The sequence below is a fragment of the Topomyia yanbarensis genome, chromosome 2 (assembly GCF_030247195.1).
Source record: "Topomyia yanbarensis strain Yona2022 chromosome 2, ASM3024719v1, whole genome shotgun sequence".
NCBI lineage: Eukaryota > Metazoa > Arthropoda > Insecta > Diptera > Culicidae > Topomyia > Topomyia yanbarensis.
Window position 1 is genome coordinate 388,524,548 of NC_080671.1, and position 27,462 is coordinate 388,552,009.

Here is a 27,462-nt window from a genome sequence, read left to right on the forward strand (position 1 = left end):
ATTTCCGAACAGACCCAACCCGGTCGCTTCTACCTACCTACCGACCCACCTACACGCATTCTAACAAAGAACGGAATCTGTTGCCATCGGCAGCAGCAGCCGTAAACATGCCAGTAAGAAGTGCCTTCTTCACCAAGTCCATTACTGCACTCATACACACACACACTATTGCACACCAATCAAGTTGCATCTCGGGCTACTGGTGGCAACATACGACAGTATCTTTTGCGGTAGGTGCTTCCACCCCCAAATCGCGCCCTCCCGGTTTCACTTAAGAGGATGGGGGTAAATACTTTTCGCTCCTAATTTCCTTTCCAAGACGCTCTAGTCGCTGCTCACCGAGTCTAGCAGCTAAGCGGAGAGCGGATTTGACGCTTGACATTGCCTTCACTTGCCAGTGGCACTTTGCACCTACTAGCTCCTGGTGCCACGACCGTGGCAACTCCCCTTCCACGGGGTCGCATAGCTTATGCATTTTTCACGTAGATGATGGTGATGTCAGTGGTGGTGGTGAGTTGTGTGTAGTAGAATGTGTGAAGTACTGATAGTTATATTCATGGCACTTTGGCGATTCTGGTTCGGCTGTTGTTGAATGGCAGCCGGCTGTGGGGCAAAACTCGTTGTTGTCTCAAGGTTCACTGAGTCATCGATGGAGGGAGAGAAACACTTCCTGAAATTTTCGAGCGATGTGCGATGCGTAGGTGCCGCCTTGAGTACTAGTAGGTGATTTGTTCGCTGACATTCGCAAATTGGTAGGTTGCCGAAATTGGGATGGAAGGTTGGCGAGCAAATTAGTACTACTATTGATGTGTTGTTTCTAGCATCGTAATTATAACAGATGAATTTGTACTGAAATAAATATATACAGTTTCAAACTTTTTCGACTAATGTTTGTAATTTTTTTGTTTCTTTTTAGGTAAGTGTTCTGAAAACTCACTATTAAAAATAAAGCTCTGTTGCACTTGTAAGTAAATAGTAGTAACAATTTATTCATTACACTTGAATCAAACCTCATGAAATCGAATAGTGTTTTCTTCGGATGTATCTGAAATATAAGGCGCCGTTTTTAGTCTTTCTACGGTCCTAACAAGCGTCAATTGAGTGGTGATTGACTGAGATAGTAAAGACACGATCAAAAATTAAAGGACAACGTTGAAGAATGAATGAAGATGAATGGCACAGTAGTCCCTACACTGTAGCATATCGAACCTAACCATGATTTTTGGTAGTCTGGGTGATCATGAAAGAAGGCATGAAATCAGAGCAAAGTTTAAATACTAAAGTTTTTTGCAGGATACTGCATGTCGATGGTACTGACTGGCAAAGAAATTCTTTCATAAATCATTACATTGCTCAGATCAACCCCATACAAAGTACTTTTGTCATTAAGGGGATTAAGTTGGATTGTTGTGTTTCGAATTCATCTCGTCAGTAACTAGCACCAACTTGGGGCCAAGTTAGACGATTCATCTGAACTAGTCCCCAAGTTAGCACTAGTTAGACACTATATCCAAACAGTCATAACACATATGACGCCCAAAGCAACTGCCCCGAGTGATGTCCATGAAGCAGAAGCAGAAGCTCGGGTTTGCTGACAAAAAAGTGAAAGCTCTTATTTTTCGGCTAGGGAGCCATACGCCTGGCACTATGCAATATATATTCCCATAGGGAAACATTTAATTGCTTTCATTCAAAAAAATAAATAAAATATTATTCACTGAAAAAGCACATTACCTGGAATATGTCTTTCTATTTCGAAAAATTTCGTAGCCGTTAGTCCCCATACAAGACGGTTGCAGAGTTGGTGATTTGATTCTACTGACCATAAAAAATACTTGCTGTGTTGGGCTCGAACATATAACGAGTGGCTTATAAAACCAATGCCGAAAACCAAGGTGTTACCACCCCCAAATTAATCTATCTGAACTTAAGAGCGTCTATGCAACAACTTCATTTGAAGTTTACAAAGTCTGGTCTATTTAAAACCGGGACACATGAAACCAGGTGTTTCTCGGGCTTGATTTGACGCCACTTTAGCCAAATTGAGGACTTTTATATACTTTCAAAATTACTCCGAGAGAGTTCGGATGAACTCGAGAACTTACCTTGGAATTCCCGCCTATCTGTAGGGTTCATGATTGGTCAACGCAGTGTCCTGATTTAGCCGGAAATGTCGCGGTACTACTATAGCTCCCGACTGTAGTGACGCTTGATAAATCTGGTCAGATAAAACTTTTGTCTCGGAACATGTCCGAAATCTGTCTTGACTTAGGTTTCGTCGTCCAAGAGAAGCCATTTTCTATACTGCGTGTGAACTAGGACGTATATCATCCGGGTGCGTCTTCTGGCTACTAGATTCTGCTTATTCATCCTGTTAGGTAGCTTGAAGACACAAAATTATTAAGTATAACCCGCTCGCAAACGGTTTCTCCGGACGGAACAATGACTATCAATCCAACGTTCCAGCACGACGTATGCTTTGAATCTGTCGGTTCACACTCTTGCAATACCTTCCGGGCCACACTTTCTCGATATAAACAATCTTTTTTTACGGATTCTAAGGAAACCCGGTGTTATACGTATACAGATCCTACGTACTCAAAATCATTTTGAGGTTTAGTCCATGTTGTTCTATAACCTCAATAAAACCACGTACCATGCGTCCTAATTATATGAACCTGTTAAGTTTCATAGAATTTCGTTATAAAATACTAAGAACATAATAGGGTAATGAGCCCATTTTCGCTATGTTTCTATTTTCACCTTACCCATTTGAAGCCGTTGGTTAGAGTTGCGTCTGTCATCTTTGCTCAACGCATTGGGCCAAATGGTTGCGCAACAATAGGGGCACACGATTCGAGTTTTCTTTGCGCTCAAACTCGAGTATTTCACTGTTTTCTGCGCATTAGTGTTATTATCTTGGTTCTTAACAACGCACAGTGGCACGACGAGTGACAAAACCCCAAAAATCAATGTCTTTTGATTCTTCTGTAAATATTCATTTTATTTTTTTTTCTCAGTTTGAATAAAATTATCTCTAAATTTTACGATCATCGGATAAAAAATGTATTTTTAACATGTCGTTGAAGCAAGTGACGTCGAGCATTTCTGGTCAATTCCATTCTTAAGAATGGTTCTTACATTCGAACTTCAAATGGTGATATCGCAAAAACTACACACTGGCACCTGTTCATACAAAGTTGTGACAAAATTACAAAAATTGGTATATGTGGCTAAAACTTCGGGTTTTAACTAATTTTGGGTCGCTGAATCCATTTCTGCTATCAGTTTCGATATACCATATTTCATTTTTTCGACTACTTTTATATAAACCCATTTGAATATGTTGGTCGTTAAAGGGTTAATATAAACATTAATCATAGTAGCCAATCTCATCGGATAGCAGAAATGGTTGACAAAACTAGTAAAAATCACTAATTTTTCAGTAATATGATGTTGTTTAGGCAATTAATTTGTAAGAAGATTTATTAGCTACAGGGCGTCTCCATATAGGTGTTTTCAAAAACATAGATATACCAACTTGCGCAAAATGAGCCCTTTATATCTTGAAACTACACTAAATTTTGAGTCAGATTCATGATAAGTGACCCATGGGAGACCATCTCAAAAATTGGAACACGTATAAAGATAAATTACTGATATGATATGAAACTTTTTAATTGGGTTTTTTTTTATGCAGAACAAACGTAAATCAGTTTTGCACAAAAATCTCCCATCTGTAGTTTAGCATATTCATTCTTCTTTTCAATGAACTTAAAATTGCTCCAATCGGCTGTGTAGTTCTTGAGATATCGCCATTTGAAACTCTAAGGTACTAAAAATTCTAATGAATTGAATTGAACAGAAATCCTCGACATCACTTGCTTCAACGACATGTTAAAAATTCATTTTTCATCCGATTATAGTAAAATTTCGAGATACCTTTATTAAAATTGAGAGAAATATAAAATAAATATTTACAAAAGAATTACAAGACATTGATTTTTGGGGTTTTGTCACTCGTCGTGCCACTGTGGGCCGTTTCAAGTAGTTTAGAGTTCTTTGGAAAGGAGAATGAGTGTGCTAAACTATAAATGTGAGCTTTTTGTGCAGAAATCATTTACGTTTGTTCTGCATCAAGAAAAAATAATTGAATGTAATATCAGTAATTTATCTTTACACGGTTTACAGTTTTTGAGATGGTCTTCCATGGGTCACTTGCCATGAATCTGACTCGAAATTACTAAAAAACATCATATTACTAAAAAAATTGTGATTTTTAGCAGTTTTGTTAACCATTTCAGCTATCCCGTGTGGATGGCTACTATTATTAACGTGTGTATTAACCCGATTGAACGAATTTTTGATAATTTTATCACAACTTTGTATGGGGAGGTGCCACTGTGCAACGAAGCAAAGCTGTTGATGCCAATATGTACGCATTCCATTGATTGTAGTCCGAGTGATTAGTGAATTAGTGAGGCACCGTCCTTAGTATGGTGAAAATAGGCACTTTACCCAATGTAGTGGGGACGGGCATGGCGTTGTTGGTAAATCGATTGCCTTGTACGCAGCTCACCTGAGTTCGATTCCCAACCCCGCACATAGGATTAGGAATTTCTCAAAAAGAGATTTTTTTAACCCGAAAAAGAGGCGAATGACCCTAAGGTTAAAACCTCTATAATCAAAATTTAAAAAACAAATTCTCTTCAAATTGTCTTCTAAACCTCAGTTAGAATCTATATCCTTAGTCAAAGCATATATGGTGTCCTTATTAATTGTATGGATTTTATGAGATTCGTGGATTTCCATTATGAAAAGTAGTACTTTATACTCAAATGTTATATACTCCAAGTCGTTCTGCAGGGTGGCGATTTCTTTCAAACTTTGCGTACACATTCTATGTAAAAAATACCTTGCCCCTACGTTGAGTTTTTGATAGAACTTTTCAATTAGGAGGGGTTTTACTCATAAACAGGCAGAATTTTTCGTGAAAAATAGAAATTTTTATTTAAAATGAGTGAAAAACCCCCTTAATTGAAAGTTTATCTCGAAAACTCAACGTAGGGGTTAGGTATTTTTTACATAGAATGTGTATGCAATGTTTGAAAGAAATTGGTTGCGTAGTTTTTGAATGCAGGTAACACCACAAAAAACTTCGACACCGAGTCGTTATCGATATTTTTTCATAGAAAAATTACAGAATCTTATTTAGGTGATACTTTATAACGTACAAAATGTTTGATCAATTCGCTTCAGGCAAAGTTCCAAAAAAATTCGCGAAGAAAAAAAAATTTCACGCTTAAACCCTTACCCCTCCTTATGGCCTTGTCATTCTACTAGTTCAATCAATAGACGTGTGATGCTCTGGTTAATTGTATTAACCTGTAGAATGTCCCCGGAACTTTGTTTCCGCAATGTAGGTGATGTTGGGCCAATGACAAAATATATTTTTTTCTGGGATTCTAGGTGGACTTTATTCTAGCATGACTGCGTATTTTTTTTGATGGCCAAGAAAAACGCATAAGTTACCCATGAACAAAAATTTTATTTTGTAGTGCAATCAAAATAAACATAATTAGTTTTATTGATTTGATGCTTTGTATCCAACTGCCCATATCTTCTGCTTGACACTTTCCACAACCACATAGTGTCTGCCAGACGAGATTCTACTGGTTCAACCAACACACCAATTTCTTGAGAAACTTTGACATTTTTTACTGCTTGAAACGTTCAGCAACATTACCTCTTTACAATGAGGTATAAAATTCCAGTCCCGGCATTTGTTTTAAGTACGCTTTACAGTCTTCTATCGTCCATTATCCAGCATTCGAATTTGTTCAACAGTGTATCCTATCACTTCCGCGCACGCGTGTTTGCACGATACGATTTGGAGTAACGCTTACTTTGAATGACTTCAAACCCTCACCTTGCTTCCCTTTCCAAAAACGATGGAGACACTCACTTCCTTTTGCTGCATCTCGGACTGAAATGTTTGGGTTTTTCTTGAACGCAATGGAACGGAAGACAGTGGCTCCGAAACGAATTACAAACAATGATTTCCACCGGAACTAACTTTCTTTTCAACGTCTGACGCAGTTGGTGGTTTTTGAGTTCCTTGGTAACAGTAGCTTTCGCAATATTTAACAATTTGACAATGTCATTGTGCGACACAGCAGGATTTTCCACTCTTTTAAACAAAATATGTCCCCGAACGCTTTCTTGTTTCGAAGCCACTTCACAGAATGGAAGAGTTTTCTCAGCATACACATACCGACCGAGCCGTTTCAATTGTTCGTAAACCTGGAAACTGCACTATTATATCTTCGTTGACAACTTTTTGCCGTGTACGTTCTTCATAGCACGAACAGGATGCACGCAATGCTTAGGAACCGTCATCTATGTACATGGAGAGTAGAGATTAGGAGTGTAATGAAGGTGAATGGTGTGCTGTCCCCATTTTGGTGGAATTTGGTTGCCGATGGCTTGTTGTGGAAACTTAATGAGCTGTCTGGCTGTGTAGAGCGACAACTTGATGAACCCGTAGTGTCGAATTGTTGAAACCAAAACTCATCTTTATTATGCCATGAAAAAGTTGGCTTAAATTTTCCGATTCTACTCACAATTGACGGGTCAGTCTTCCTCATTTTGAATGAAATATGGTCCGATGATGTGCCCTGTTCGTTATACTCACCATACAGGGCGTTTTTGGGTACCATGGCTTCTCTTAAAATTTTCTAAGGATTCTCTTCAGTTCATATTCGGCTTGTTGACAAAGCCATTGAGCCAAAAATGAGCTTTTTTAAGATACCAGTCAATTAGTTATTCACTCTTTATGGAAAATTTCCAGTTTCTATAAAACACCATATATTTAATATAAATAATTGATTTCACTTCTACTTGACCATAGTCATCCTAAGCAAGTTAATTATTTTGATTTCTCTCACTTAGTTTAGAATATGTTTATATTTATTTCGTAATAAAAACTGATTTGAAAATATACTGCTACCGCCCGTTAGAAAACGTCAGTCTTTGTAATGTTTGATGTTTTTCCAACGAGATTGGTGCAAATATAAAGGCAATTCGGGCTGGATCAGAAATTCAATAAAATGGTTTTCACCTGATTAACAGTAATTAACCCCTAGATTCTGAGGATAATTTGAAAAATGAGGCCACAAATTGCAGACGTTCATTTATTCATTTTATTTTTTTCTTTGCAATTTTTACCACTCATAAACCAAACTTTCGGATTAAAAATAGTTGTTTTTACAAATTCGCATCACTAACTTAAAGGGTCTAGAGTATTTTTTTCAAAATCGTGCTAATTTTATTGTCCAAAAGGTCGCCGCATTTTTTCAAAAAATTCTTCACCAAACTGACACTTTTCACTGTATCTCAATAAAAAGTAATAAGAAGAGTTGCCAGACTCCTAACAAGTAGATTTCATAAGATCATGTTTGGGAGTTTTTCTAGATGTTGAAGGTACTTTTGACCACGTATTTTATATAATCGCCAAGTTAACCAGAAACAATATGTTTATTTTGCAGTGTAATCAAAACAGAATGCATAACATACTGAGTTTTATTGATTTTATGCTTTGTATCGAAATGCCCGTATCTTGCCACTTTCCACAGCTTTTGCACAAAGTCATTTAAAACGTTATTTGAGTCCATACCAGAGTTTAGCTACTTTTCCGTAATGGTAAGACGCTAAGTCAAGCCGAAAAGAACCGAACCGTTATGCTTTCGGATAAATGGTAAAGCCAGTTAAGATGAAAATATGTCTTCGTAGACCACAACCACATATTGCTTGCCAGACGAGAAATTTCTTGGAAAACTTTGACTTTTTTTGCTTGAAATGTTCAGCAACATACATGATTTGAACGTTACGGCGAAATAGAAACCTCGGTTTTTGGCATCAACATGAACCAATTCGTTGAATATGAGAATGTTAGATTCACGTACATTGTGTACGTTGAACATAATACAGTAAAAGTAAAATTGCACAATCTCTCCGGGAACACCCGCTGCATTAATAAATTTCTATCGCAATATGGAGAAATTTTCTTCGTCACGATGAATAAGTGAGGAGTTTTTCCCAGATGCTCTCAACAGTATTCGTACAGTGACAGTACTGCTGTAAAACGCCACTCCTTCCTTCGTTATCCCTGTAACCTGAATCTTCCTATTCTCAGACCACACTGTGTACTTATTATTTATCAGTTTTGATTGCCATAGAGACATACGGTCCTGTTAAGCTTACGTATCGGGTCGTGTCAAACAAACGGATTAAATAAAAAAAAAATACGTATAGCTATAGCTTGAAGAAGTTTTAACAAATATTTATTTTATTTAACGATAACTCTTACATGGAGAAAACTGTTCTCAAAATCTTCAATAAAGTGACATGAACTCTGGAACAATCCAGTTTTACGTTACGAAAACGGAACCATGAACAAAAATATATTTTATAAGTATGTTTATTTTCAGTAACACCTGCATAATGCTTTTATTAGTGTAGATATTTGTTCATTTTTTCAGTCGCGCTTGTCGTTTTTCTGTAACTAGATGAGCATTATTCATAAAACCAAAAGTAGACTCGTGATTTTATTCATAGATATAGGTAGATTATACACAGTCCGACTATATGACGAGAACTAATTCATGATTTATTATATCTTAACACGATCTGAGCAAATCATGAACAAAATCGAAGCATCTTTTCTCGTGAGTTCAACGTGAATTTGACAAAACTCGGAATATTTTCATCAGTTCATACGATCATCGTGAACTAGTTCATCTTTTCTAATATATTAGTCACAATTCAATATCTGTGCTGAAATGCTGTGCTATGAAATAGTTCATAAAATATTATTCATGTATACGTGAACTGATCTATGATTGCTAGTATATTAGTCACAACTTACTATTCGTACTACAGTCTGGTTTCTCCTTTCACTCAGCTAAGACTCGTTCCGCTGGTACAGCAGGGCACGCAATCAAATCTACCCGTGTGCTGCTTTGTCCTTTAGCCAACTCAAAATTTCGTTCCTTCTACCTAGTAGTGTGTGAAACGTGAACAAACACTGAGTAACAATACAAGTTTTATTTAGGTTTATTCTCCGATGCGATCAAACTGTTTTGCTGATGACTTTTGGAAATGTCCAGTAAGACCATTGATTCGTGAAGTGGAGCAATTGTTCAAGGTGAATATGAAGCTCAGCGTAACAGAAGTTAATATTGTGCAATTTCATCATCTGCGTCATGATGTTCAAAACCTTTATCCCATTATGTTTAAAACCAGCATGCAAGCAGAAACATTGAATTCACCGAATAACTTGAAACACGCCGTCGAATTTAATGACACTTTATGCTGCATCTTAGCATATATAGACGATGATACTATTGAAGTAAAGCTACATAACCTTGCACCGCATACCAATGCTAGCGTCAAAGAACACATGTTAAAATACGTAGAAGTGGATACCGTTAATACATGGAGGACATTCTTCCCAGGTCTTCACAACGGCATGCGTGTAGTGAGAATGCGTCTGACAAAACCTATCCCCTCTTACCTGACCATCCAATGCAAATCAATTCAAGGTGTCACATATATTCAGCGAACATTAGTGACGTATCCAGGACCGATACCTACGTGCAAATTTTGTGATCAGCCGCTATTCCACGGAAAACCTTGCGCAGAAGCTGCTAAGGAAATTCTATCTGTTACGGGCAAGACCGATACATTTTTTTTTATTTTTACATCTTATATTATTGTGAAATAGTTCACAAAATCATGACATATTGTATTCCTAAACTAGTTCGTGAGTTCTAGTATAATAGTCACGACTGCTCGTTCGTGCTCGGGAAATAGTTCATAAAATCGGAAAATCTTATTCATGCATTCGTGATCTGGTTCATAATTCCTAGTATTTATTTAATTTCGTCAAACATATGCAGGCTATATAGAATGGTATTTCAATATTTATTTATATACTATACATTATTTCTACGGTTAAGTCGAATTTGAATTTTTTTTCTAGACATGGAAAGGTCAATCATTTCACAACTTTTAATATAATGACGCATCACTCTATTGACGGGGCTATTTTTAGCATAGTTTGTCCTAAAAGATTGTTTTTGAAACAAATTTCGAGTTCTTAGATGACGGCTAGGTACAAAAAAAATAATTTGCTAAAGTAATGATGCGGATTGTACACGTTGAGCAATAATGTCGTTGATAAAGCAAAGCATAGCAAATTTGAGGCGTTCTTAGGGTTTGTATGTTAATGAGCATGCAACGTGCTTTATACGATGGAAGAGGTAATGTCGTACAATGTAGTTTACGAAGTGCGTACAAAAGAAATTGTTTTTGGACTGATTCGATGTTGTTTACGAACAAAATAAAAAGAAGAGGGCCTAAGTAGGGTAGGCCAGAGGTGATACGAATTGGTTCAGAGGGTATATTCTGAAAACGATCTGTTTGCTCGGGTTTCCCGATCAGAATTATAACAGAATGGAATTTTCGTAACATATTGTGTTATAAATTTGGTCTCGTTAGTAGTTAAAATAACAGAAAATTATAACAAGTAACAACGGGAGATATAGTTTTGTTTCTGATCGGGTTCGTTAAGTATGATTCGAGAATTAATTTTCTATGTCATGTTTTTGCAGTTTGAATAGTAATAATGGATTAACATACATGATCGCATGTTTTACTAAAGTCTGTGTAGCGGGTTTCCACGTGTTGCTGTTCTCCATTCCATTTACAGTAAATGTTACAAATTCGAGAAGGTTTGTTTGTTGTCGAGCGGCCAACTCACCATTCGTGTTCGTTGAACGGTTAACAAAAATCATGAAATAATAATGTAAACGTGAATTGGTTCGTGATTCCTAGTATAATAGTCACGCAAGACCATAATTGCCGTGAAATAGTACACAAAATCGTAAAATACTGTTCATGTATCATATATTTATAATTACTAGTCTAATAATAACGACTGACCATTAGTGTTTGTGGAATAGTTAATAAAATCACGAAATATTATTCATGTATTCGTGACCTGGTTCATAGGTTCGTGAATTGGTTCATGATTCCTAGTACATAATTCACGAATTGTCATGATCTTTATACGAGATCCATTTCATGCAACTCTCTGCACATGGTCATTAAATATTCACGTGAACTACTTCACAAAATTTAGGCTTTTTGCATGAAATATCATATAATTATGTCCAGCCGCGATGTCCGGAGAGAAAACGAAAACTGCGCTGAGCACCGAGAGTTCGATATAGTGCCACAAATCGTGTTCGTGATATAGTTCGCTAAACAAGATACTGTAAATCTGTCACACTTTTATGATCCAGTTCATATTGTCACGTTACTTCGAGTAAAAAAATCGTCTACGACTTTTTAGTTTCATGAATACGTAGTTTCATAATTTCAGGAATTTGGTCACGATTTTTGTAAATCATTCAGTTCACGAAATCGTGATTTTTTCATACATTTATGAACGAATTTTTGTTCCGCGTAGTTTGCAGTACATTGTGAATCAATTCTGTTCTTTACCTACGCACTTTCCTTATTGTTTTATCATAAAACTTAACGCGCAATTACATTTCAAATCGCTTTTATCATAATGAATAGTAAAACCTAATTAACGCTTTCTCCCGTCAGATTCTGAGACAGGATTATTGTTCGTCATTTTCAAGCCTGAAAAAAGCACGCCACTTTCAACCCTGAAAACTTTGACTTCACGAAGCATTACCCCTGAGAGCCAATGATATTGAAAACCTTGCCTTTCTCATCTAGAAAGGTTTTGCCTTTCTCATATATAGAAAGGCTATGCAATCACTGTAAAAATCGAATTTTTAACCGAGGCCCCGAGTGTCATACACCATTCGATTCAGTTCGTCGAGATCGGCAAATGTCTGTGTGTGTGTATGTATATGTGTGTGTCATTTAAACTCACACAATTTTCTCAGAGATGGCTGAACCGATTTTCGCAAACTTAGTTTCATCTGAAAGGTATAAGCTGCTATTGAATTTTTAATTGTTCTGACTTCCGGTTCCGGAGTTACGGGTTGAAGAGTGTGGTCACACAGCAAATTCCCATATAAACTGGTACCACCACGATGTTCAAATGATGTAAAACATATTAAAATTGATGTAACATTACTCTAGTTTGCGAGTCTGGTTCACTAATGATCAATTAAAGCAGCTTTGACCACATTGGCCACCTATAACGGTTCATGACGCCCCCGGGAAACCCGCCAAGTTCCTAAGCTAATATCACACCCATTCCTCAACGAATTCTCTACCGATTTTTACAAATTTGATTTCAAATGAAAGATACAGTAATACCATTGACTGCTGCTGAATTTCATTCGGTTCTGACTCTTGCTTCCGGAGTTACATGGGTGTTAGTAAGGATACACTGGAATTTCCCATATAAATCGGTACAATCGTAATACCTCAGAGGCTAAAAACTATTGAAATGGTCACCAAATTACTTCTAATCGCAGATCTAGATCACTGATTGCCAATCAAACATTCTTTGAATATATTGTCCACTATCGACGATTCCGGAAGTCCGGAATTCCGGGCATATTCCACAATTAAAGCCACATCGGTTCTTCGGTGACGACTGAACAGATTTTCTCAAACCAAGTCTCAAATGGAAGGCAAAATATGCAGTTGAGTATTGCGTCGCCGCCCTTCCCCCGCCTTGCCCTTACACCTCCCTCCTTCATCACTCTCCTCCCCTTGGACCACTCTCACGCCCGCATTTCCTTCATCCACCCCGTATACCGAAATAAGATGAAGGATTTCTGACGCATCCTCCACTCCCACTCTACTAACCCCCCATTCTCTCCACTTTCAAACCCATTCCACCAACATTTCAAACTATAATCACATGAAGATAACATTGAACTCATGCTGATTAAGCTAATTAAATATTATTCTTTTGACTTTCTCATATAGAAAGGTTATGCAATTGCTCCAAAAACCGACTTTCTAACCGAGGCCCGGAGGGCCGAGTCTCATATAACATTCGATTCAGTTCATCGAGATCGCAAAATATCTGTGTGTATGTATGTGTATGTATGTATGTATGTATGTATGTATGTATGTATGTATGTATGTATGTATGTATGTATGTATGTATGTATGTATGTATGTGTGTATGTGCGGATTTGTTAACAAAATGTCCACATCGATTTCTCGGAGATGGCTGAACCGATTTTTACAAACTAAGATTCAAATGAAAGGTATAATATTCCCATAGGTTGCTATTGAATTTCATTTTCAACCGACATCTTGTTCCGGATTACGAGTTGAAGAGTATGGTTACAAAACAAAATTTGTTGATTTGTCCACATCGGTTTGTTTCTCGAAATTTTCTGAACCGATTTTGACAAACTTGATTTTAAATGAAAGGTCCATCAGCTGCTGTTGAATTTTGTGTGGATCCGAGTTCTGGTTCATGAAGTACAGGGTGATACCTACGATCACGCAGCAAATCCCGATTCTAACGAATTCTGCGATGAATGTAAAAAAGTGATTTTTTTTCAAAATGTAAACACAACTGTTGAATTTGTAGACCTAGGTCACCAACAGTCATTCAAAGTCTCTTTGGCCACACTGGCCACCATCGACGGATCCGGAAGCATCCAAATTCAGAATAACGGTTATATTGGTTTCTCGAAAATGGTTAGACCGATTTGATCAACTTGGTCTCAAATGAAAGGTGTTGCGTCCCCGGGAACTGATATTAAATTCCATCTCCATCCGACTTCCGGCTCCGGAGTTACGGGTTATGGAGTGCGATCACATGGAAAACTCCGATTCAAACCGATACCGCGATGAAAACAAAAATGTGCTCTTATATATACTTACCAAATGTAATAAGAATGAAAGACATTTCCATAATGTTATATTGTACGAACCGGCTATTAATCCATAGTTTGGAGAAATGAGAAAGGTACAATTGCACCTCTAGGTGGATTACAACAGGTTTTTTGTTGTGTTGTCATTGATGAAATTGAAACCCCCCGAAGCGCTCCATCATTTCCATTTCTATTTACAAAGTCATTAAAACTCTAAACGATGACCCATTTCGCACACAGAGCAAATTATGTTCTGAGGTCATCGTTCTATCAACCAGCGCTTCTTAAAATAATGTTTATGTTTATGTTAATCGGGATCTAACATGACAATAAGATAGCCGATTCCTTGTAGGTAATAAGAGATCGATGCGTATCTTGAGTATTGTTTTGATTTTTAGTTATAAATTTGAATATATACAAACATTTCCTAATATAATATATTTTTCCTTTTATCCTATATACGAGCGAGTATCAGCTAAACGTGTAGCGATAAATCCTGTAAAATTTCCATTTGTTTTGATTCATAATTTGGTAGTACCTGACAACGTCTAATTGTTTAATGTCATGCACTAGCCGATTTGTGGAGGCAATAAGTCGTTACGAGAACGTCGTTGGAGACATCGAAAAAGCTGCTTTGGCGAGTATACCATACTATGTGAAGCGAAAACAGATTACATACCACAGACATACACGAACGTCCCATTCAAATAATTAATCGAGGCTGTTTACTGATTCTTAGTCGAAACGATAATTATATAAACATTAAGAAAAAGTCCGATGATCTTAATTGATCCCCGTCGACACCAGATTGGCCTTACCAAACCGTTACGCGGGTGGCGTAGTGAAAACTGTCGAAAAGAAGTTGTCATCAGCTTAAAGAAACATCTGATGTTGCTCCAAATCTATATGATCCAAGATTAACCTGGACCCTCCATCCAGCGTAGCATAAGCTAAGCTCACTGTTGTTCATTCCCCCACAGTTACTATAAATCACAAATCTACATTTTCAAACATTGCCCTTTTTTAAAGCTTATCTGTTTGTTTAGTTTTGGGCAGATTTAGCGTTTACTATGACATTTTTCCGACGTTGCAGAATGAACTTACCCAAAGTTACAACTACCAAATCTAAGCATTCTAACGGTGCTTCACGGAAAAGTCCAACACTATCGAAATTTCCCATTATTGTGCAAAGTCCACAAAGAGCAGCAGCACAGCTGTTCACGTATTGTCGTTATTACCTCTTTCTACTGTAACTAACCATCATCCAGTCTTTGTGTCATCTACCGCCCGCGTTGTGATATATGCGACTATCAGTTGTTTTTTCCCTCTGTACAGTAACAAAAGCAGCAGTTCAAACCCCTTCAGCGCAATTTTGCGCGCACCAAGACGACATTGTTGCTACTTTCGTTTACGTGCCCGCACGGTTGCGCCTATATTCTCACCAAGACACAGCAGCAGTTCGCTTTGTTTCTTCTCGCGAGCTACACTCGAAGTCGACCCAACCCAATCTGAGTGTTGTTTCCAAGCGAAAATCAGTACCGCGTAAGACAGTATCGCTTTGAAGTTCTGACAGGACGGATGTAACCCGGTTCTGGTGTAGGACGACGCGCTTACAAATTAGTTCGCGGTCTGGTTCCAAGAACCGGCGAGGTATCCGGTTTCCTCCAATGTTCGCATGTTCGGAAGGCCCTGTGTGTTAAATGGGAGTAGTTCTGATCGGCAAGATATACCCTGTCCGGAGAAAATGTGCCTTTGTTTTGTGCGTGATTCGCGGAAAAATTAGATAAATATTTGCCCGTTTGGTGCGCGATTTGCCTGCTGTGTCGCTTGTTGTGCCATCGTCGTTCGAATTACATAATCGAAAGGGTAGTGTGAGTTCGAGACCTAACGGCGTGTTGTGTTTCAGAACTAGGAAATATCGCCGAAATAAATAAAAATAAATCTTCGCGTTGCGGGCGGTGGTTAGTGGTTTCGGCAAGAATCGTCAAACCGCAGACGGTAATAATAGACTGTGCGAGGGAATTTTTTTTTTCGTGCGCCACAGATAGACGCGTAACTTGGCTTAGGCTCAACAGTAGCGAAGCTTTCGTTTTGGTGAAAGCACCCCTTCCACCCTAGTACCGGGGAGCCACGATGACCAGCGGCCTGTGTTACATCTCGTCGTCGACGCTGACCCAGTCCTGGTCGCACAAGGATGACTATGGTAAGCCTTTCGCTGTTGGCGTCCTGATGCAATGTATGTAATTGGATCAATGAACCGATCGGAATGTGCTGTTGCTGTTGTTACTGCTGCTGCTGACCTTTCCCAATCGAAGGAATGTTATTGCAGCACCTCCGTATGCTCCATGGTGGTGTTGTATGTACGCTCATTTCATATGTACGGGGCAGTTCGTGTAGGGACCATCGAAGAAATCGTCCGACAGGGGTCATAAATCGCTCGTGTTGATGCACGCAAGAGCTGTTATGTTTTACGAGAAAATTGCAATCATTATATTCCTCTCCGGTGTTTATGGCAGCAATTGTGGTCACCGCCGATTGACGACACCGACGACGGGGGAAGTGCTGGTGCAATTCTGGAGCTTAGGCGTCGGTCGCTGGAAATACCCACACTTGTTTTATTGGACCTTTTCGTACATACTAGCTAATCAATTCAGTTTCAAGTGAATGCTGAAATAAAACCGAGTGTGTAATGTGTAATTTATTTATTATCATCAGGATTTGCAATCATATTTCAGTTGCGCTGTACTGGATTCTTTTGGAACATTCAATCCAAACAATATGGCAGATCAATAGCGTTTAGTTGGGCATACACAGCATTCTGTTGTGACTTAACATTTTGATGTTTGAAAATTTGGTGCTATTCACGAAAGTCGTTTAACCGAAAAAGTGTTGGTTGGCTGAGTAGTCGTTTGGCCGAAAGGTTGTTTAGCCGAATGACTTGTGAACTGATCCTAGAGTAATGCAAGTGTACCGGTATAAAAACGCCTTCACGATCTCACTGTACAGTAGATCAAAAAGCGAAAAACGTGTTCGTTTCGGATAACTTCGAAATGGTTAGTTGAAGCGGAAGGTTTTATAGAAGGTTATCTTCTGTTTAGGCAAAAATATAGATCGTCCTATAAGTGAGATGCAACTTTTCTTTTTCGTGGAATTAAAGACGGCAAATCGGTGTCCCAAGTAACCCTTAACATTAGACCATTGTGCAATATTGGTCATATATCCGCACCAATGTTGCATTGAAAATTCATTGTAGCATTTACAATGGCCGCAAGCTCTATATTAGCGTCATAGAAAAAAATGTATGTCCCGATTTTGTCAATATCCTCGTTTTATCAGCCCAAAATTCACCAAGGGGCTAATAAAAACAGGCCTATGCAGCGAAAGCAGCGCACTTTCCGTGAAGGGTGAGGCATACCTCTGTTCGAGATTTAATAAAGATATTTTTCGTAAAACAGTATTCATATCGTATGAGAAAAAAATCCATCAAGGATATTCATTCAAAGCATTAGAAGACAGTCAATTACAGTTTTAAACAGTATTTCAATATTTTTCTTTTTGTTCGTGATATCGAAATGGAAACATAGAAAAGCGCAAAAACATTGCGGAAAATGATAGCGAATTGAAGCTTCTTGCTAGCATGAGTTGTGCCGAAATTGGGCTTACAAATTTGACACATTCATTCGTGCTATATAATAGCAATTGTAGTGCAAAAACGGTCTGTCAATCTCTGCACAGTAACAGCACAATATTTCACCTTTTCTGGCAGAATACCAGCGTCATATCAGAATATGGGGCTTAACGGTTTTTTAAGACCGCCCTATATGCAGGTCTAAAGTAGAGATTAGGCTACGTTATAATGCTTATTGGTTGCTTAGGGTATTCTGTAAAGTTGTAGTAAATACATCTACAATAAACTTTGTCGAAGGTAGTAATATCCTATCTTTAATAACAGTAATTTACAAAATAAAAATTAAAATCTGAACTTCAACATCTGAAACCCATTTCTGATGTAAATTTTGTGTGCTGAATCCGAAAACTAAGTCCAAAAAATTTACAGTCGAGCAGTTTTCGATTTACAATAAAAAATTCGCTTTTCAAATCAAAAGTACGTTCAGCAAAATCCAAATATCTTCGGTTGTAGTGCATCGATATGAAATACTATTATGTTGAATTAAAGGTAATTGAGTGCATTTTCGGTCATTTGAACATTTTGTTTTAGGGCGACTACTGGTTCTCATGTTATTTACGAGTTTATTAAACTTTTTCGTATTTTTTCTTATTTTTTTAAAGAAATATGAGCGTTTGATCAAGATAGTTTTATGGGAAAGCCTGCTAATAGACAATAAACATAAGCACTTATCGGCTTAAATCGGATGGAAATTGTGAAAGTTATTCAACTTTTTGTAGTTTGGTAATTTATTCGAAATGTCATTTTTCTATTTATTACTTTATCTTAAACAAGATTCATACTAACACTCACTAACACAACCACTTGCATATTATCTCATTTAGACTCACAATCTCTCTCATGCAAAACGTACAGACGCTCGTGGTCTTCGTGATAACACAAACCTGGTCACAAACGCGAATATGCAATTGCAATCATCCGCACAAACTTACGATCGCGATCTCGTCAATATTAAAACAGCCCGATAATTAAGTCAACGTTTTAGCACTTATAAATTTACAAACGCGGTCTCAAGCATTAACTCACCGCTCGTGCGATCATGAGTTAGGTCTGGAAGTCTCTACTCTAGATCCTAGCGGCCTAGCCTCATGGACAGGCGTGGCATGTTGGACTAATAAAAAAATCGCTCATATTCGCTAGACGACTCGTTCCATGGCTACATAACTGGGAACTCAAGTGATATGGGAGATCTTTTTTCTACTAAATTGGGCATCAAGTTCACGATCTGCGTGATCTTTAAAGAACACACGTGAATTTCCGAAGTGCTACACGGTTTTAGAATCGAATTTATCCATGCGAAGTTACATATACGCGACAAACACGTTAACATACAAACGCTTGAGCCTCGTACACGCACAACTACGTCTGCGATCTCACAAACATGAAAATACCCCAGTGATTAAGTGAACGTTTAAGCACTTATAATCTCACGAACGCGGTTCCAACCGCAGGTATACCAGCACAAGTGTTCATGCGATCATGAATCGGTCACGTCCGACAGTCCCTTACCCCTTGTAGCATGCCTTCAATTGGACTAAATGACACTCATCTCCACTAAATAACACGGTCCATGGCGCGACCTGACTGACCGGAACTCTGGTGATATGGGGAATCTCACTTTCTTCTAGCATTCAGCACGTTAACATACAAACGCTTAAGACCTTCACGATCATCCACCCAAACTAAAACCAGCGGTCTCGCAAACATGAAAACAACTCTAATAAACTAATAAACATTAACACGCGGTCTAAAGCGGAAAGCTACAAATGTCACGTCCGGAAATATCTACCTTCGGTCCTAGCAGCCTAGGCCTTCAGTTGGATCAACAAAATAAGTGACGCTCATACCTATTAGACATCCGTCCGTCATCTTTAAACACCTGACTTCGAATGAGATTGCAGATAAATCTTCAGTGACTAATGTTTAAAATTTCACAAAATTTTAATCATCTATTAGCGCTCTATATTGATGGTTCTGTCCGAAATAGGCTGGGAAACTTCAATTGTCCACGTCGCTTTCGAAAGATTTTCGGTACGTATCCCCCGCATAAAAAAACTTCAAAAAATAATTTAAACTTAAAAACTTAAACTTTGAGTCTCCTAATTCACGAATAAACTTTGGGTGTCCAAGTTAAGTTTGTGCCAGTGGAATGTTATGCAACTTTTGTTGTATTTTTAATGCCGCATCGTTCAACAATTTTATTTTTCCTACTCAGGCCCATAGCGTGCCGTTGGTCGGGGTGTCCCTCGTATTTGAAGAGCGTTGAAATCTTGATCTGCTTTATAAGCTAAGTGAGGATAAGTCATGGAATAAGTTAGGATAAGCGTGCCATTTTCATGTACACAATAAATTATTGTTCAAACGTCGAGAGGAAATGGCAAAACTGACACTCCGCCAAGGGTGTCAGGACACCACGCTACGGCTCTGCCTGTCAGAATCTGAACCGTATACCGGAAACTAAACATCAAAATTAACATCCAAGAACATACGCGAATACGTGACTGGCAAATGGTTACAAAATTGACTTTATACACGCGACGTGACATGCACGCGAGCACACACGACATACAGGTTATCATACGAACGCTTAAGCCCTTCGCGATCATCCACGCTCACCTACGCCCGCGATCGCGAAAACTTGATAACAATCCGGTAATAAGGTGAAGGCTTTAGTACTTACAAAGTTACAAACGCGGTCTAAAACGCGAGCTCACAAATGCCCGTGAAGTCTTTACCCTCCGTCTTAGCAACTTAGGTCCATACATTCAAAGAACTCACTTTTTGTAGCACCTGGACCGTACACCAATAATTAAGTATCAGATTCACGGTCTGCGTGCGATTATCTAAGAACACGCGCAAATATGCCAATGGACACTCGGTTTTTAAAATAAAATTAATGCAGGCGAAGTTACATACACGTTAGCACCCGCGGCATACAAAAGCACACCCGATCGAATACGTTAACGTACAAATGCTCGAGCCCTTCTCGATGATACACGCGATCGCGAAATCTCTACGCCCGCACATAGCCCGCTGCAATTGAATGATTCTGACGGGGAGCCCTTCCGAGAACCTAGCAATACAGCTCCAGTACGACAACTTTCGAAAAAATGGTTTTCTTATTTTATTATTTCTCTACAACTTTTTTTCTGACATGATTTCAAAGCAACCTGGATTTCGAGTCACGATTTTTTGGAGAGAGGGTGTGAGAGGAAGAATGGTATGAGGTGGATGGGAGGGGGTGCAACAGCCAACTTCATATAATATCAATTAAAACTGACAATGAAAATTGGTTCAGTCATCACCGAAGTGGCTTTAGTTCTGGAATATGGCCGGAACCCGGGACTTTCGGAATTATTGATAGTGGACAATATATTCCAAGAAAGTTTGATTCACTATCAGTGAACTAGGCCTAGGAATTGAAGTAATTTGATGCTCATTTCAATAGATTTTTAACCTATAAGGTATTACGATTGTACCGGTTTATATGAGAAATTACTGTGACCGCAATAACCAATCTGTAACTCCGGAAGCAAAAGTCAGTACTGAACGAAATTCAATAACAGTCAATGGCAGTATTATATCTTTTATCTGAAATTAAGTTTGTGAAAATCGGTTAAGAGTTCACTAGAGAATATGAGCTTAGGAACTTGGCGAGTTTCTCGGAGGCATCAAGAACCGTCATAGATGGCCATTGTGGTCGAGGCGTCTTCGGTGGGTCACGACACGCATATCCAAGTAATATTGCAAACATGCAAACATAATATGTATTTCATTATTTGAACATCATGGTGTTACCAGTTTACATGGGAATTTACTGAGTGATCGTACTCTTCAACTCGTAACTCCGGAACCAGAAGTCGGATCAATAAAAAACTCAATAGCGATGAGAAGGTTGTACCTTTCACTTGAGACTAAGGTTGTGTAAATCGGTCCAGCCATCTCCGAGGAAAATCGGCGAGATTGTTTGATACATACATGCATACACACATATGCACATACATGTAGATTTTTTTCCGATCTCGACAAACTGAGTCGAATGGTATAAAAGACTCGGCCCTGCCCTCGGTTGAAAGTCGAAATTCCATCGTACGAGTCGGCTAAATTAGTCTATCGTAAAGACATGATTTAGCGTTATCAGCTCCAGATTGTTCCAATCTCAAGAATTTATCGTAGGATCAACATGGTTGGTCGTTGATAGTCTTTCTACTGACGCTCGCAGTCTAGTATGTAGTGCGAATCAAGAGAATTCTGTAGAACCATTCAAAGCAGTGATGTGAGTTATACTTCGATCGCCATCACAATCGAAACTTGTATAATACAGTGAAGACCCTTGGTGAATTTCATGCTGATAAAACGGATACATTGACAAAATCGGGACATATACTTTTCTTTCACTTTAAGAAACCGAAGCTCTTAAAATATTCTTCTTTAGTACCTAAATATAGCTTCATACCCTTTCCTGATTATTTAGTTTAAATTTTCTTTAAGAGGACAGTGCAAAATAAAACAATACTTTTGCGTAAAAAAGAGAGGAAAGGATTTACTCAAATTCAGCATGGTTAGTCTACTTGAGCCCAACAAACTACCAACTATCAATTTTAATATGAGGCTGATAAAATCGGGGGTAGATAAAAACGGGTGCTAATAAAATCGGGTGACCAATGTATACCATGGCATTCATTCGGCTAGTTTAATTTGATTTTTATTCCTTCAAGATTCTGTCCATAACGTGTAGGTTGACTTGTAGACTGATCACATTTATGTCAGATCAAAAACGTAATTGAAATGGAATTTATTTCTTGGGAGATTTCTATGGAAATTATTTTATCGAATAACCAGGTGATCAAAGATTCTAATTGATTTGATCGTATGACTGTTAAAATCGATGAGCGTATTCCTTAATATTACGGAAATTTCTGGAAAATTTTGACTGGGAATAGATTCCGTATGTTTACCTATTTCATTTAGCTGGAAGTGTCGACGAATTTCACGGCTCGGAAATCCGTCTAAAAATTACGTCAATTATAGCAGTTTTCTTAATATTTAATCTATCCGTTGAATGAGTTACTTATCATGCCACCGAACAGAAACACCAACACATTAAAAATCCTTATCCGTAGGGATTATTTTGAAAATCCGTACAGAATGCGCGTAGAAACAGTAGTTTAGTCAATTAAATCTATTTTGAAACCCGCTACTTCGTTTCAACAATTGAATAGTTCGCAAAAGCCGCATAATTGCTAATTAATCTTGTGATACAAAATATTCCTTTGTAGTTCCAATTGGCATGTATGACACGCTTTGTGACGACTATCTATGATTTTAGACGCAATTAAAGAAATCAAACCACCAACGTAGCTGTTTGGCGATTCGACAGTGAACTTTGTTTTTCCCTAAATCTACGCATGGCGCAGTTATTAGGTATATGGTTTGTTTAACCTACACACATACATCTATCCCTCAGCTGATTGACGCCCGCTTGACGTTTACGACCCTGCTTCCAATGGTGACGCATTATTAAATTTTATTTGATTTGTTTCCGTACATGCATATAAAGCGATTTTCACCCCAGTCTTCGTTCGTGCTGGTCAACGAAGAGAAAAGCGGCGAACTTGCAGAATCTGTAGCTACAGGAACGGACCATCAGCTTCTTCGCAGTTCAACAACTCAATTCCTTTTGCGTTTCCGCTGTCCGGTTTTGCTCGTGTGTGGGTGTGCGCGTGTGTTTGTGTGTGTGTTTCCACGTGCTCCTATGGTGATGGGATGACAAATCAGAAGACGCTTATCTAGGCTATGGCGAAGTTTCTCATCCTCACACGAGCGCCAGACCATTCATCAGAAACAGGGAGCGGTAATTCAATTAGACATTTCCGTTCGGTTCGGTCACTTTGTCGGGATTGGACTCCACTCCGGACGTATCAGTAGCAAATGCGTCGCTTTCGATTTACGACGGAATAAAGCACTGCAATGAATTGTGCTGTGGAGGGAACCGACAACCGACTCGGGTGTAAATGATTGCTGAACTTCGAACCGATCGATAATAGGCGAATTATTCGTTTAATTTTATGGTTTGTTTGTGTTTAAGTTATGACTACAGTGAGAGTTCTTAAAATTGATAAGAATTTATTTTAAAACAATTCTTAGATCATCGGACCATTTCCAGACTAGTACAATGATGCTTTGTATCAATGTAAATTCTTCCTGGTTGAGGCTCGAACATCTATCGCCAGGTTTGTGAAATCAGCGTCTTACTTCGGTAATACAATAAATACCAGATCCTGTAGACAATTACACAGTTGACGTAATCCTCACGAAAATTTTCTATATCAATGTCAACTATACTAAAATGGGTTGCTTTTACCATCCATCAATCATGCGTAAGAACTGTGCGACTTCAACATTCTCTATCAGTTTACCATCACTGGCGCTTCTTCCCCCCTCTAGCTTTCGGTTATGCTTGCTTACCTATCCCAGCGCCAATAGGCAGTGCTGGTGTCAATGTATTTACCTCTCGTGGTGGCACTATGTTACTAGCCGGCGGCACACGGCAAGCACAAAACCGCGTCCGAAAGAAACAAACACAAGTTTGGGTTCTGCAAATTTATTACTGCCAGTCGACGAGACTGCTCCTGTTGTCACCGCCCCCCTCATTTCCGCGGCACAACAACTCATTCACTTCGTGCGGCCCCCGGCCCAGTAGTAGCAGCAGCAGCAGCAACAGCAGCCTGTCGGGCGCAAGAGCGAATGACCTATAATTTCAGCGAGCGAACCAAGGACAATCCCCCCGCCCCGATTCAGCTTAATGGTGAGCTGTTTCTTTTTGCTCTCTGTGAAGTTTTGGTTCGTTATCCCGCCGGCACCCGAATCAGTGTTGCCACATTTTCATCTGTATCGGGAGTTTTTCATCTATACTGTGTTATTCTGTTCTCTTTTGGGCACATAGAACCAGGTGTTTTCGGCTTTGATTTGATTTCGAAAATGAAATTTAGTTCAAATGAAGGCTTTTTTAATTGTATTTTTATAAAAGAAATTGCATAATTATTTGGACGACGTTCGGGTGAATTCGCATTTGAAGTTCCCGCCATCTGCCGCACACTGGACTAGTCAACCATTTTTTCTTGCCAACATCGAGACATCTGCGTGGAGTCTAGTATCGTTTTCCAGTGTTGACTAATTAGATCTTGATAATTGCTCAATACTTTTCGATTATACGAAAAAATGAAATGATATCCTTGTCAACCGAATCCTCCTTATTGTCGCGGTACCACTGTAGCACATTCTGGCACTGTGGTAGCTTGCGAAATCTGGCCAGAACTTTACCGGACCTTTGTGAGACTTAATGAAAGGTAATATTTATTTATCCAGATTCTCTTGCTTATACAGTCTTGAAGTTTGAATCCATCGAGCCCGCAGTTGCATATTCCTTGCTAGATCATCAGTTTCTGGGCGAAATCAAACTTGAATTTACTGGGGACGTCGCTCCATGAAGTGTAGGGCTGGTGCCCCTCCGAGTTTGACCCGTAGACTCCAGTAGTTTTGGGACGATCTCTGGGCCTCCGGGTTTTACACCAATTGTTTCGAATCTGGTGTGACAATGGATAACTTAAACAGGTTTATTTTGTCTAACTAACCCTTCAACAGGCAACGTCGCCCACTAAAACACTGCCCAATGCTAATTGTAGCGGGGCGTGATTCTGAATGTGATATTTATTGTATGGATCAGATATGTGCGGGCGTAGATACTTCGAGATTGCGTGTATCATCGCGAACGATTCGAGCGTTTGTACGTTAACGTGTTCAATCGCTTGTGCGTTTGTATGTCGCGTGTGCTAAGGTGTATGTAGCTTCACGTGTATAAATTCTATTTTATAACCGAGGGCCTTTCGCATATTCGCGTGTGTTCTTGGATGATCGCGCGCAGACCTTTAATTTAATACTTAATTTTTTATGTACGGCTCAGATGCTAGAATAAAGTGAGTTCTTCCGTATCACTAGAGTTTCCTGTCATGTTGCCATGGAAGGTGTTGTCTAGTGGATATGAGCTTTATTTTTCGATTGGTCCAACTAAATGTTGCTAGGACGTAGGGTGATGATTTCCAAACGTGACCGATTCATGATCGCGCAAACACGGACGTTTGTAGGTTTGCGTTTGCGACCGCGTTTGAAGTTTCTTAAGTGCTAAAGCGTTATTACCGGGGTGTTATCAAGTTTGCGCGATCGCGGGCGTAGGTGAGCGTTGTTGATCGCGAAGGGCTTAAGCCTTCGTATGTTAACGTGTTTGTCGCGTGTGCTCGTGTGCATGTGACTTTGCGTGTATAAATTCGATTTTGTAACTGTGTTGCCATTCACATATTCGCGTGTGTTCTTGGATGGTCACGCGGACCGTCATTTTTATATTTAGTTTTCGGTGTACAATTCACATTCTTACAGGGAGTGAGTTACTCCATATCACTAGAGTCCCGGGTCATGTCGCCATGGAACGTGTTGTCCAGTGGATATGAGATCTGTCTATATTTTAATTAGTCCAATTGAAGGCATAGACTGCTGGTACCGAGAATAGCGATTTCCGGATGTGACCGATTCGTGATCGCGCAAGCACAGGAGTTTGTAGGTTCACGCTTGACACCGCGTTTGAAAATGTATAAGTGCTGACACGTTACTCACACTGGGATGTTATCATGTATGCGAGATCACGGGTGTAGGTTGCATGGATGATCGCGAAGGGCTCAAGCATTTGTATGTTAACGTGTTTGTCGCGTGTATAAATTCGATTTTAAAACCGTATGTCTATTCGCATATTCACGAGCTTTTAGATGATTGCGCGGACCGTGAACCTGATACTTAATTTTCAGTGTATGAGTTCAGGTGCTAGAAGAAAGTGAGTTTTCCCATTTCACTAGAGTTTCCTGTCATGTCGCCATGGAACGTGTTGCTTAGCTGATATGAGTGTCATTTTTTGTTTGGTCCACCTGAAGGCATTGGACCTATGCTACTAGGGCCGAGAATACGGACGTAACCGGTTCATGATCGCACGAACACGGGCGTTTGTAGGTTCACTATTGAGACCGACCGTGAATTTATAAGTGCTACAACAGGGCGTTATCCTGTTGGTGAGATCGCGGGCGTATGTGTGCTTGAATGATCGCGAAGGACTCGAGCGTTTAACGTGTTAACGTGTTTGTCGCGTGTGCTAGCGTGTAAGTAACGCGTATATAAATTATTTTCAATCACTTTGTGGCCACTCGCATGTTCTTTAATGATCACGCGCGGACCGTGATTCTGATACTTGATTTTTAGTGCACGGCTCAGATGCTAGAAGAGAGTAAGTTCTACCATTTCATTAGAGTTCCCGGTCATGTCGCCGTGTATATATGATCGTCATTTTGATTAGTCCAGTTGAAGGCATGAGGTTTGGCTGCTATGATCTAGGGTAGAGACTTCAGGACGGGACTGATTCATGATCGCGCGAGCGGTAGGTTAATGATTGAGACCACGTTCGTAACTTTATAAGTGCTAAAACATTCACTAAATTACCGGGGTGTTTTAATGTTGGCAAGATCGCGGGGTATGTGTGGATGATTGCAATTGCATGTTTGCGGTTGTGACCAGGTTTATGTTATCGCGAAGGACACGAGCGTTTGTATGTTTAGAATGGGAGATTAGTCGTCGATTTGCCGAAAACAGCCAAAACATCGATAAAGTATAACTTGACGGCAATTGAAACAAACAAACATCGCAAATATTCCCTTTACAGCTCACAAGACTAAAAGTGGCCTATTTTTTTGAAGTTTACAAAATAAAGTGAGAAATTGTAGGCTTAATATCGAAGTAAAATGTTGGCGTACTATCGAGGCAAAATGTACACCATTGGAGAAATACCGA

The 27,462-nt window shown here is 39.1% G+C and overlaps 1 protein-coding gene across 3 annotated transcripts in view; it reads left to right on the top strand.

Annotated features, from left to right (window-relative positions):
- Window positions 1-27,462, top strand: part of LOC131684761 (serine/threonine-protein kinase minibrain) — a 262,707-nt gene that overhangs the window by 116,580 nt on the left and 118,665 nt on the right. Inside the window, exon 1 of one of the 3 annotated variants that reach the window (XM_058967897.1) lies at window positions 15,379-16,092. The exons of the other annotated variants lie outside the window; for them this stretch is intronic. Within the exon in view, the coding sequence (XP_058823880.1) occupies window positions 16,023-16,092 (70 nt within the window). The 5' untranslated portion in view covers window positions 15,379-16,022. Of the gene's footprint in view, window positions 1-15,378; window positions 16,093-27,462 lie in introns of those variants that run through there. 3 annotated transcript variants of the gene reach the window in all.